Source organism: Vulpes vulpes, chromosome 2 (assembly GCF_048418805.1).
Source record: "Vulpes vulpes isolate BD-2025 chromosome 2, VulVul3, whole genome shotgun sequence".
Taxonomy (NCBI): domain Eukaryota; kingdom Metazoa; phylum Chordata; class Mammalia; order Carnivora; family Canidae; genus Vulpes; species Vulpes vulpes.
The window spans coordinates 15,201,280-15,213,965 of record NC_132781.1 but is presented as its reverse complement, the minus strand read 5'-3'; the positions used below and the strand labels follow the sequence as shown (position 1 = coordinate 15,213,965).

General features: G+C 39.3%; 1 protein-coding gene across 20 annotated transcripts in view; it reads left to right on the top strand.

Moving 5' to 3' along the window:
- Positions 1-12,686, top strand: part of TANC2 (tetratricopeptide repeat, ankyrin repeat and coiled-coil containing 2) — a 478,177-nt gene that overhangs the window by 414,009 nt on the left and 51,482 nt on the right. For all 20 annotated transcript variants that reach the window (XM_072746843.1, XM_072746841.1, XM_025999546.2 and 17 more), the window contains one exon: positions 233-840. In XM_072746843.1, coding sequence (XP_072602944.1) covers positions 233-840 — 608 coding nt within the window. The remainder of the gene's footprint in view (positions 1-232; positions 841-12,686) is intronic.

Sequence of the window (12,686 nt, the reverse complement as noted above, 5' to 3'; positions counted from 1 at the left end):
TACCCTTTATGAAGACCTCTAAAAAATGATCCCAAGTCTCAATATTAGGAAAAAAATTGTGTCCCATCTGTGCAACAAATTTGTTTTAACCTATGAATACTAGTACTTGATCATATTTCCCTCTTTGGCCACTTGGAAGTTTAGAATAAATGTGTGGACCTCATAGTGTATCACAAGAGTTAGGGGAAACTGAAGGTCTTTCTGTCTCTCTCTCTCTCTCCATCTGTTTTAGGAAATTACCAAGCTGCTGCCTTTCCATAGGATTTTTTTGGATCGACTAGAAGAGAATGAAGCCATAGACCAGGACCTGCAGGCTTACATCCTGCACCGGATACACAGCAGCTCAGAGATCCAGAATAACATTTCACTTAATGGCAAAATGGACAATACTACATTTGGCAAACTCAGTTCTCACCTCAAGACCCTCAGTCAGGGGTCCTATCTATACCTGAAACTCACATTTGACCTCATAGAGAAAGGCTATCTAGTGTTAAAGAGCTCTAGCTACAAAGTAGTTCCTGTTTCGCTCTCTGAGGTTTATTTACTCCAGTGCAATATGAAGTTCCCAACCCAGTCTTCCTTTGACCGGGTGATGCCTCTCCTGAATGTGGCAGTAGCCTCTCTGCACCCACTGACTGATGAACATATCTTCCAGGCCATCAATGCTGGTAGCATTGAAGGCACCCTAGAATGGGAGGATTTTCAGCAGAGAATGGAGAACCTCTCCATGTTCCTAATCAAGCGCAGAGACATGACTCGTATGTTTGTACATCCTTCTTTTCGAGAATGGCTTATCTGGAGAGAAGAAGGAGAGAAAACCAAATTTCTCTGTGATCCCAGGTAAGCCACAGACCTGTATAATAAGCAATTCTGAGCCTATTTTGTATTGATTGCATGGAGCATGGGTATTGAAAGCCATGAGAAGTGTTCTTCATTGAACATTTCACACGAAGGAAACATCATCTCTGTTTCTTTCAAGACAGGGCTTTAATGAAGTTAATTTATTTTTTCACATTGTTATTTCCGTAAGACTTAAAATCTGTATGGATATTTAGAATACTCTCCTACATTCCTGTACATTCCTAAATAATTTTCTCTGTGCTAATGAACCCAGGCTATAATTAATTTAGCCCTTTCACAGATTTCCTCAGTGTTCTTCAGATATGAAGAAAGAATTGATAACATTATTAATCTCTGACTTAGAGTAGAATCATTTTAAAATTGTAATTGCCCCTTTAAAAGCCATACCAATTTTAAAGCCACCAGTGACTAACCCCATTAAAGTCCAGCCAGTGTGACAAGGTTTATGCTGGAAAACGGAATCTTAAACCTCACAGCTACAACGGACTTGAAGAGATCGAGTGGCCTAGCTGCCCTCCCTATAGTTGAATAAGGTGCCATGGTTCCCATTTTACAAATATCCCCTTTTACAAAGGCCTTAAGATGCTAAATCAGTGCTGGAAGTCATCAAGTTAAAAGGTGGGGGAAAGAAGGAAGGACTAGAAAAAGAATGGCAGGGCAGCCTGCATGGCTCAGTGGTTTGGTTCCACCTTCAGCCCAAGGCGTGATCCTGGAGACCCGGGTGGAGTCCCACATGGGGCTCCCTGCATGGAGCCTGCTTTTCCCTCTGCCACGTCTCTGCCTCTCTCTCTCTCTCTCTCTCTCTCTCTCTCTCTCTCTCTCATAAATAAAAAAAATCTTAAAAAAAAAAGAATGGCAAATATGTAGTATGTACCATCACTCCCCTGCCCTGCAACCATGCATGCCCAGCATTCCTGCCTGATGAGCTGGACTCTGATTTGATGATCTTTCTCAGCTCAACAAACCAGAGTAGTGTGAAACTGTTTCCTGTTCTCTTGGGTAGAACCTAGATCTCTAGAATCCTAGAGGGGTGTGCTTTCTACTCCATACTATCTTTTTAAAAGAATTATTCCTTTAACAAAGTTGGTGTTTTCAAAAGCAGATATACCTCTGACTTACTGGAAGAAGACACCAACAGCATAGCTGGCCAGAGCAGAGCTTATTCTGGCTCGTAAAGAAGAGAGACCAGATGTGACTGTGCCTCTGTCCATGACTTATCAGAGAGACTAAACCTCTCTGATCATGCTGGGGTTTTATTTCTCTCTTGACGTGTTCTTCACCCAGTCTTATTAGACACAACTGTGCTTATGGGCATGCTGCTTAGCCTACTCCATGCCAGTTTGTTAGAAAATTAGTTCCAGATTCTGATAAAGATATTAAGCCAGGCAGCAGATTTTGTGGTATTTTCCCTGAGGTAGAAACTTTTAAAGAAACAAGCTGTAGTGGAAAGAACATGGATTTTTGAGTCATTACCTGCATATAAATCCTGTTTCTTCTAGGAACTGTGACCTTTGGAGAGTTTAGGTTTCTGAGACAATTTTCTTATCTATGTAAAAGAGATAATAATAATTCCTAAAGTTCAGAACTAAATGAGGTCATGTAGTATAATACCTAAAATAGTACAGAATACAAAGAAAGTGTTCAAGGAATGTCCCTCCTTCTCCCCACCTTTGGAGTAATAGACCCTTTAGATACACCTTAACTACATCCTGTAGCTAATTGGATAAGCAGTAGTAGTCTTCTGCTATTAACATTCAGGGGCACAGATTTTTTTATTGGAGTTCAATTTGCCAACATACAGTATAACATCCAGAGTTCATCTCGTCAAGTAGGGGTGCAAGATTTAAAAAACAAAACAACAACAAACTTGAGTCTGAGTTCTTTGTGAATTATATGGCATTCCCAAGAGTATTTTACTATAAATCTCACTAGTACTGCTACAATAGTTAATTCATAGAGTTGGCAACCTAATGTTAAATAAAAAGAGACCGATCTAGAATTGCCTCATGAACACTTTGAAATCAGTTTCCAGAGAAACTTTGCTGGTTGATCTGCTCTCTTTCTTCCTGCAACATCTCAGAGAATTGAATGCTGAGATCCAAGGCAGCCAGGCTACCACTGAATTAACAGTATCTTTACAACAGATGAAACCTTAGGGACTCTAAAAGGAGAAAATATGGTATTTTGCAGTCATATCATGACTTTACAGGCTTACCTTCTCAACATGATTTATTAACTAGAAGCATTTTGGCAACAAGCTGATACACTGGGACAAGCAAACACTTCTAACTTCAGATGCTATGTAGTCTGTTGCCTGGTGATTGAATAACACATGGAGCTGCTGAGGGATCATCATATATCACTTAATGACACAGAGAGTAAAATAGTAGGACCAGGAGTTATCACAAAAGCTTCCTTACATTTCATTTCAGTTGGAATTCAGCCTTCTACCCAGCACTGTCTGGCACCAGCTTTGTTACTAAAGTATTGATCTCAGAGTTCGAGGCCCCCTGGGTCAATGAGATGGAAATTCACTAAGAATTTAATGCTGTTGGCAAAGCCCAAGCTGGCCTTTCAAAGAAACTGGCTGTAATTGCTTTCCATTTCAGGCAAGTCTGATTAGCAGAACTCTTTGAAAGCAGGGTTTGTCTTTGTGGCCTTCAGCCCCTGCTTCCTGTACATTCCCCATCTGCTCTCCTGTTTCTCCCCATTTTCTTTCTAGAGCATCACGTGTATTTCACTAGACCAGAGAGACCAACTCAGTGCCTCTGAAATCACTCTATGTGACCCAGTGCTGACAGGCCTGTCTCAGTATAAGGAGAACTCTTAGAGACAACAGAACATCTCTACCTCTTCTAGTCCATTTTCCTGGGCTTTCAACACTTTCTTGTTCACCCTGAACTTGCTGACCTTATTAGAGAATTAGACACAGATGAGAATATTCTATCCTGAAGCCAAAAAGTAGTTGATCTTCATCAGAAATAGGCCACCCACAGAGGTACTTCTGTTAAACTGAAGAGGGTCAATAATCTGAAGATGGTGCTGGAAAGAGGAAATAGCTGAGCCAGAGGTCAGTGCTACAACTGAGATAGAGTTTTCCTTATTTTAAATATCAGATGGCCTGTTTCCCAGGATGTCAGAGAACTGACATCCCATAGAGAATGACCTAATGTTGCATAAACATATAACTGTCAGAAAGAGATGAGTTATAGATGTCTTTTCTCAGTTTGGTAACAGGACTGTGAGGGTGTGTGTGGGGGGGTGGGTATCAAGCTATAAGCAAAGCATCACTGAAAAAATTTTTATGACATCAGAATTTCTAAATTTTTGGATTTGCATTCTAGATGAAAAAATGCCTCTTGAAGCCCTGAGAAACCTTAGATCTTACCACCTTATTCTTTCCATTTCCCACTATTCATCACTGTCATATCCTGTCCTACTCTGAAATAAATCTAGTTTATATTTTATTCCCTTGGGCATTGAGATATCAGATTAACTCACTAATCTTATAAACTAATCTCTGCTATTATGCTAATAAGAGGTAGATTGCAAACCCATTTGAAGCAACTTGTGCATTTCAGTAGGCATTTGAGAAAAGAAGTCATCAGTCTTTATTATCTAACCTATTGATGACTTTGATAGTTGAAATTTGAGGCTGGGAGAGTAAACAGTTGGGGGCTGCTGGCCCTGTACTATTTAATATTTCTTCGGAGTTGTTAGGCTAGCCCTGCATGAACCCCCACTCTTTTTTGTTTCCTTTCTTCACTATCTTTGTCTTCACAGTATCTAGCCTCTCCTTCCATAGGAACAGCTCACAGATCAACATTTTTATATAGGAATATATATGTAAGATTTTTATCTAAAGATCAGAAGACTCAGCTACCATATTTTTAACTGTTTGAATAAAACACATGAGGCTTGTGAACTTTTGAGTACTGAGCTGATGTGACCTAATGAAGTTATGATTTGGGACCCTAATTTGGATTGATGTGATTTCCTCAAACTAGGAGAAGCAAATTTTATGGCGGGTGAAAAGGGGGAAGAGCTACACGATCCTGTGGGGGTAGTTGAGTACTTATTTGACTCTGTGACTAGAGTTGATATCTTACAATACATGGTCTGTTGAGATCTTTCCTAATTATTTTGGTGATGTTTGTCTATGAATTACACACTGGAGACCTGATGCTCCAAAATGCATGCCACAGAGCAGACTGTCAGAGAAGAAGCAATTTGCCTAAGGCAAAAAGAAGGCATTCCCCTTAAAAAGGAAATCTAACTCTATGCAGAGGACCCGCACAGCCTGGCTTCTTCTGGAACACATGGGTCTGAAATAACCACAGAATGGTAAATTGCAGGGTTAAGGTGATTCTTTTTGTTTGTTTTAATCTAAACGTGAGCCTCCAGGAAGGATGATGTTTAACTTTGACCTCTGAAGCACAGATTCTAGGTTACTGCTAATAGCCATTGCAGGCTTCCACAACAGACCCTTAAATTGGGAATAAGTTCTGCTTTCTAAAAGCATTAGAAAAGAAGTCAGCAAAGTGATGGATCATGGGAAGGAAAAAAGGGTCTAGAACTACATCCCTTAGGAGCCCTAAGGAGGTTAGGATCACAGCAAGGAAAAAGATGGTATACCAAACATCCTTTACTAGCACTTGACTATTAGTAGAGGATCTTACCTGCCTGGAAATACTAACTTTCTGATCTCTGTGCTGGATCTGCATCTGCTATACTTTTAATTCCTTTCTATCACTGAGGAGAAATTAGTCTTCTAATGTCAAATTTGGATGTGTAATTTTGAAGAAGAGATTTCATTGATGCATAATATTATTAGAGATTTGTCTAATTCACCAATAATTTTTTTCTTATTATCTAATTCAATTTCTAACTCCCTATTGGTATCAAGAAAAATGTAGGACTCATATCTGAGGCATTACTCTAGTGACCTAAGGTCATGGTTTTGTGATTTAATGCAAGAGAGAAATTAGATAATATCTAATGTGTATCTTGGACTGTGTCCAGTTTGCCAATTGCATGAATGTCCTTCAACTTTACAAATTTGTTTGTAAATCAGATGGCAGTATAAACCGGGGACCCACATCTATTAGTCAAATAGGCAAACTGTTCCCATCTTTAAAACTCTTATGCCTTTGAAGATGGGCAACATAACACTTTTTTCCTTTTCCAAATCCAAAATTAAGTTTAGAAAAAGCTAGTATTCTTACTGTCATAAAAACTCTTATGAAATTTGCTAAGTTAATAAATATACAGAGAAGTATTATGATGGGTTAGAGAGAGAGCATTGTTTTATGATTTGGAAGGCATACAGAAGAGTCAACTAAAGAAAACACAGAAAGGATTTTTACTCTCTTCTTTTGGTTTTGCTACAAGAAAGTGATAATAGCTTTATATGTTTAAAATTTGTGTGTGTGTGTGTGTGTGTGTGTGTGTGTAGAGAGAGAGACAGACAGACAGACAGACAGATAGGTACAGATTTCTTTTAAGTGGGTGTGCCCTGAATTTTGAAGCAAATTTTGAAAATCTGAAATGGAGGGGCAGCCCTGGTGGCTCAGCAGTTTAGTGCCACCTTCAGCCCAGGGCCTGATCCTGGAGACCAGGGATCTAGTCCCATGTCAGGCTCCCTGCTTGGGAGCCTGCTTCTCCCTCTGCCTGTGTCTCTGCCTCTCTCTCTCTCTCTCTCTCTCTCTCTCTTTCTCTCTCTCTCTCTGTCTCTCATGAATAAATAAATAAAATCTTTTTTTTAAAAAATCTGAAATGGAGAGAAGTAGAGCAAGTGATTAAGGAAAAGTTTTGGTCCTGAAAGTAGCATAGGAAATAGAGGGCAATTTGTCCTATTAATGAGTCTCTCTGAAGCAATACTAGCTGAATGAAAAGATGGGAATCTCAGAGGCTTTCCAAGGTTGTCAAACCAAGATTAATGGCATAGCAATCAGAAGTAGTTACTGCCAGCTTAGGGGGACATGACAGGATATGTTCTTTTTTGTGAGTACAGCAACTTACTCAGCTGTCTCTAGAGACTCAAAAGCAGCTAGATCTCCACATTTGGTAAAGTCAGCATTAATAGCCTTTTATCTTCTCAACCATAAGAACCCACAGCTATGAGACATGTATTCACTTCAGCATCAGCATATCCAGTTGGTTCGACCCATTCAAATTTTACTTGTAAGTATTCACTTACTTACTTCCACCCCTACGGACCACACCCTAGGTTCTCACATGAACTGTGTTAGCCTCCTAAACAGGGAGAGCCTCCCCTCTGTCCATTCTCCAACAGCATCCAAAGTAATTTTTTTTTAAAGCGTAAATCCACACAAATAACCTCCTTCTGAAAAATCATTTAATGGCTACTTCAAAGCCCTGTTATAACAAAGATATCTTCTGCCTACCTTTTTAAATTGAGCTCATTCATTCTCTCTCTTATTCATGATATTCTGGCCATAACTGATCATCTGCTAATTCCCAGAACTTGATAAGCTCTCTCCCACCTCTGGGCCCTCACACTTAACAATTCCCGCCATCTGGAGCTCACTTTCCCTGGCTCATCACATGGCAAGATCTCTCTCACTCCTCCTTCAGATCTCAGCTTAAAATGCCATCTCCTCAGAGAGACTTCCACTTGGCACCTTATATAAGTAAGTCTGTCCTTGTTTTCTTTATCATAACAACCTATATACTTCCTTTCTAACAGTTGTCATACTATTATTAATTTGTTATGTGTGAACACTTGTTTACGTTGTCCATTTTCCCCCCTAGAATGTGAGTGAGCTCATGAGGACAGGAACCTTTTCTATCATGCTCACATTGATCTTCATAGAGATTAATACAGTCAATACCTAGGCACACAGTAAGCACTCAGTAAATATTTTTTAATGAATTAAATAAACAAAGAAATGATAAGTGGTACTAATTTTAAGATTGCAACTAAAAATATTTGAGAAACTCTTCTGACAGTTCAAGAGACAGTGTCTTTTATTCACTCTGTCACTATGTGTCAGGAATAAGTGAAGTCATGCATTTCAGCAAGGATTCAAGGAACAGTTACTAAGTTATTTTCAAGACTGTGTTAAAGACTGCAGAGGATACAAATGTAAGTTAGATTTGTCTACCAGGACTTAACAGGTTAGTTGTTTTAACAGATACATTTATAACTAGCTATAAATCAAGGGAGAGTGCTATGTTAGAAGTATAAACAATAAGCTGAGCAATAGGGGGGAGGAAGAAAGAAGTGATAAATCTTCAGTGCCTGCTGTTACTGTTTTAAATTGTGACAATTCAATGGAGTCATAGCTCTTTTGCTTCATGAATCCCTGCCAACTGCCTAAAGACTTTATTGTCAGAGGACAGGTGTCCATATTCTTCAGGCCAATGATGCATTAACAGTACAGAAGGGCTATAGGAAACTGTGGAGCTAAGTGGAAGAAAGCAGGGAATTTCTATCCAGCTTCCATGTTTAAAAAGAAATAATGCTGCTCCACTCATTTCTACAAAGGTATATCTTTGGCACACTTTACCTTTACAGTCTATTATTTAGGGTTGACTTTGAACAGGCTCTTTCATTTCACCTCCACATTGAGTATGAAACATTAGGACAAGCTTTCTAGAAGTATGTTTTCTATTCAGGTTCCATGAGAAAACCATGACAAGAACATGCCAAAGCAGTTACTGTCTAATAAGCTAAAATTGGAAGAAATTTTTGCAAAGATGTGTGGGTGCCATTTGCTGAAATTTGATAACAAGAAGCAGACTATAAGGCAGCAACCACCAAAGTATGGCTGCAGGCAGAATTTTTAAGATGAAAAGTGAAAAAGATCAGGATTGTCGATCTCTTCTCAATATTTGAGTTAATAGTTAAATTCATTTCACAAACAGTAGCAATAGAGATGCCTGCAAATTCAAGACAAAAGTGAGTTAGTGAATTAGAAAGCGAATCTGCAAGTGCTTGTATTGCTTTTCCTTGAGCCCATCTGCTTAGCATGTATTCATTGATGAAATGTTTATTGAACTTCTACTTTACACCAATGACCATGCTATCCACTAGAGAAACTTAGATGAAAGAGACACCTCCTGACACTAAAGCCATCATCTTCCAAAGGGAAGTTAGACCCAAGCAACCAACAGTAGTGCCATAATACAGAGTACCCTGGGAACCTAGACAAGGGGAGATACTTTGCAGAACAGATGACACTCAAGTTGAGCCTTAAAGGATGAGTTGATCCCATGAAACAGCGCTGGAGTGGGAGACCACTGTAGGCAGGCAAGAAAAGGTCATGGCAGGAGCAAAAGCAAGTGTGAAGATAGGGATTGCCTTTGGGAAATGGTGAGAAGATGTGATTAGAGGATAAGACACATGATCAGAAAGAATAAATGGAAGTATCACTAGACAAAAAGGCTTTGACTGCTATGTTTAAGATTTCACAGTGTATTCTGTAGGTAATAGGGAGTCTCTGTAACTTTTTAAGGAGGAGGAGACAATGATCAAATGACTCTGATGATGTGAAAAGTAGCTCTGACAAGTGATGTATGGAAGGTGGGTTGAAGAAGAGGAGAGAGTGCAGGTAGGGATACTAGTTATGAGGCTTAGCGGTACTGTAAGTGAGAAATGCCAAGACCTGCAATGTCAGGATAGACACTTGGTCTTTTTTTGTGTTTAGTCAGTGAGGGTGGAGGACTCAAAAATGACTCTAAAACTTATCTTGAATGATGGAGGAGTGACCAACATAGAGCATTCTGATGGAGGAGGGCTTCTAGCATGAGCAAAGGCAGGAGGAAGAATAATAATAGGGTTACTGAGGGAGAAGGTGAGTTCTGTTTTGGAGATGTTGTTAATGAATTACCTCCACGGAAAGTGCGGAAGTATGTTGAGAAATGTGGCTTTGAAAAATAGGGAAAGAAAAAAATCAAAGCACAGGGTTATGGATTTGGAAGTCATTAGCAAATAAGTTGTAGGACCAAACAAGGTCAAAGAATATAAAGCAGGAAACTTAGAAGCATTGAAACAGAATAGTTAAATTTAAACACTAGGGGAAAATGATGAACCAAATAATTTACAAGGGCAATATTAGAAGAAGAAACAAGAGAAAGTAAGGTCATGAACGGCAAAGGAGAAAATTTTTCTTGGCCAGGTCTGAAGTGATTAATATAATTTCTGCCTATATCCCATTAGCCAGATCTCCATCTATGACCCCCACTTGAATAAGTGAATGCAGGGTTCCTGGCAAAGTAGCCACCTCCCAGCAACAACTATTGGCTGTGAATGGGAGCACAGGTCTTTTGTAGGTAGTTATCCCTCCCTGCCCCATAATTCTAATTTCACTAGGTCTCCCTGAATAATCCCCACATCTACTTATATACTGTAAAGACATCCCACAGCAGCAGCAAATGTTTTTTTCTGCCCAAATTATTAGATTAGCTGGCTTTAGATTGTAAGCAATGCCTTGCCAATGGTCTGTAACTGTACTACTTTATCACATCTGAGCACTGCACAGAATACCAAAACACCTAGGTGGTGTTTCTCTGAATACTAAAGTGTTGTATGTCAACTTTCAATATAAGAGCTAATGAAATCTTTGTGACTACACATCAGTGACTGTGACTAGAACAATGGAAAAAACATCCATGCCAGAAATATTTGAGTGAAACGTTTGTTAGCATGTTTCCCTACTACAATTAGAAACTTTAAGTCTAGCTGTCTCCCTGGGGTACTAAGTGAAAATCTATTAGAAAAACACAGTGCCATTATATATTTTGTGTAAAACAACTGTTCTTCAGTTTTCAAACTGTTAAGTGGGTGGAGGGAAGGGAAGGTGATTCCTGCTTTATGAATGTTTTTTTTTTTCCTCCAAAAGACTCCATAGCTCTGAAGTCTTGAGATATAGGGAAACAGGGTTATCATGTAAGAGTAGCTTCTCACTGCCTTATAATCTATCATTGTCCAAGGGTAAGCATCACTTGTCTCCAGTAATACATATCAAGGGGCCTACTGATGCCTGCAAAGGAGAATGGAGGTAGGATCTACCCTCTGCTCTCTTTTGTCAGAATATATACATCCAGGATAGGGGAGAGGGGACAGTGCTGGGAGAAAAGTCTTCAACTCTGACCTGTGGTTGGTTCACTCCTAAAATATCTAAAAGCAAATCTATCTTGAATGTAAGGTTTAATATCCTCTTGAAAAACCTCTGGTCTACATGAGAAATTAAACTGTTTCCTTAACTTTTATGGTATTTCTAAGGGACCAGTTAGCTCTGTCTTTATCTCCCCTCTCTGCCTGAAATTACACTACCAAGTTTTCCTGCATTGACTAACATTGAATGGCACTCATATCCAATAATTGTTCCCTGATCTGTGGATTTCTCTTTGGTTGTGTAGGTATTGGGGTCAAGGCATGGAGGGGTAAGGATTGGGGTTAAAGAGAAAGGTATCGCATTTCAGGATTAAAGTTCTGTTTGAGCATGCAGTCATCTTCCAGTATGTATAGTTGTGTGGTTAATATTCATTCCTTAAGTATAGCACTCTGCTAGTTCTTATGGAGAATATAAAAGAAATATAAAATACAGCTCACTTAATATAGCTCACTTAATTCTTACCACAGTCCTGAGAGGTCATTATTACTATTCCTGTCTTATAGAGAAGTTAAGTACCTTTTCCAAGATTACAAAGCTTCTAAGTGACAGAACTAGGATTTGAAACATGGGCCTATTTTTATTTGTTTCAGAGATGAAGAAGCAGCATTGTGAATGCAGACAGGAAACTTGGCTATGTAACTTTGAATCACAAGATGATCTCATTATATATAAGCTATGTGGAAATAATTCTGCCTGCACCCCTGCCCCCCCCCATTTGGACTTTATCACCACATATGAACCCACACTAAAGTTGACTTTGATTGCCATCATATTTAATTATAGAGGGAAGACATAGTTGTGTTCAGTCATACCTAAAATCATGTGACACTGATGAAGGTTCCCTCTGTTTCTTAACTAGTCTCTCCCAAAATGCCTATCAAAAAATGTCAAAATTAATTGCTGATTTTAATTATGTTAAGAATTCAGGGTTTATACCATTACAAATGAATACATTGCTCTTTATATTGGCTGATTTTTTCACACAGATATGTCCATTTTTCAGAGAAATAAAAATCAAGTTGCTAATCTCATCAGTGTGTTAATGGAACTGGGTCTCAGAAAACCCTGGGTTCTCATCCCAGCTCTTAGATCCTAGCCACATGAGCTGGGAGCTATCCTTCAGTCTTGCCAAATTTCCGTCTTCCACCATAATATTAGGAGTAATATTTAGACCTATGCCTATAGTATTGGTGTTTGTGAGAATCTAAAAAAACTGTTAAAGATTTTTAAAACCATAAGGTAGTTTACAACTTTACAGTATTACTAACTCAGTCATTCTACAAATATGTATTCCTATTGCCTAGGAGTACATATGTGAAAAGGCTTCCAGCCTCCATACAATCTCGTGGGAAGACTGATGTGCAGACAGATAGTGTAATGAAAGTGTGTACCAAGTACAAGAATCTGAAGGAAGGAGCCCCTGAGTCTATCTGGTGGGACCAGGGAGGCTTCACAGAAGAGATGGTGTGAACTGAGACTTAAAGAATAAGAAATAGTTTGCCTGATGAACTAAATGGGAAAGAGAATTATAGGCAGACGGAGAGCGTGTTTAAAACCCTAGAATAGGGGATCCCTGGGTGGCTCAGCGGTTTAGCACCTGCCTTTGGCCCAGGGCGTGATCCTAAAGTCCCGGGATCTAATCCCACATTGGGCTCCCTGCATGGAGCCTGCTTCTGCCTCTGC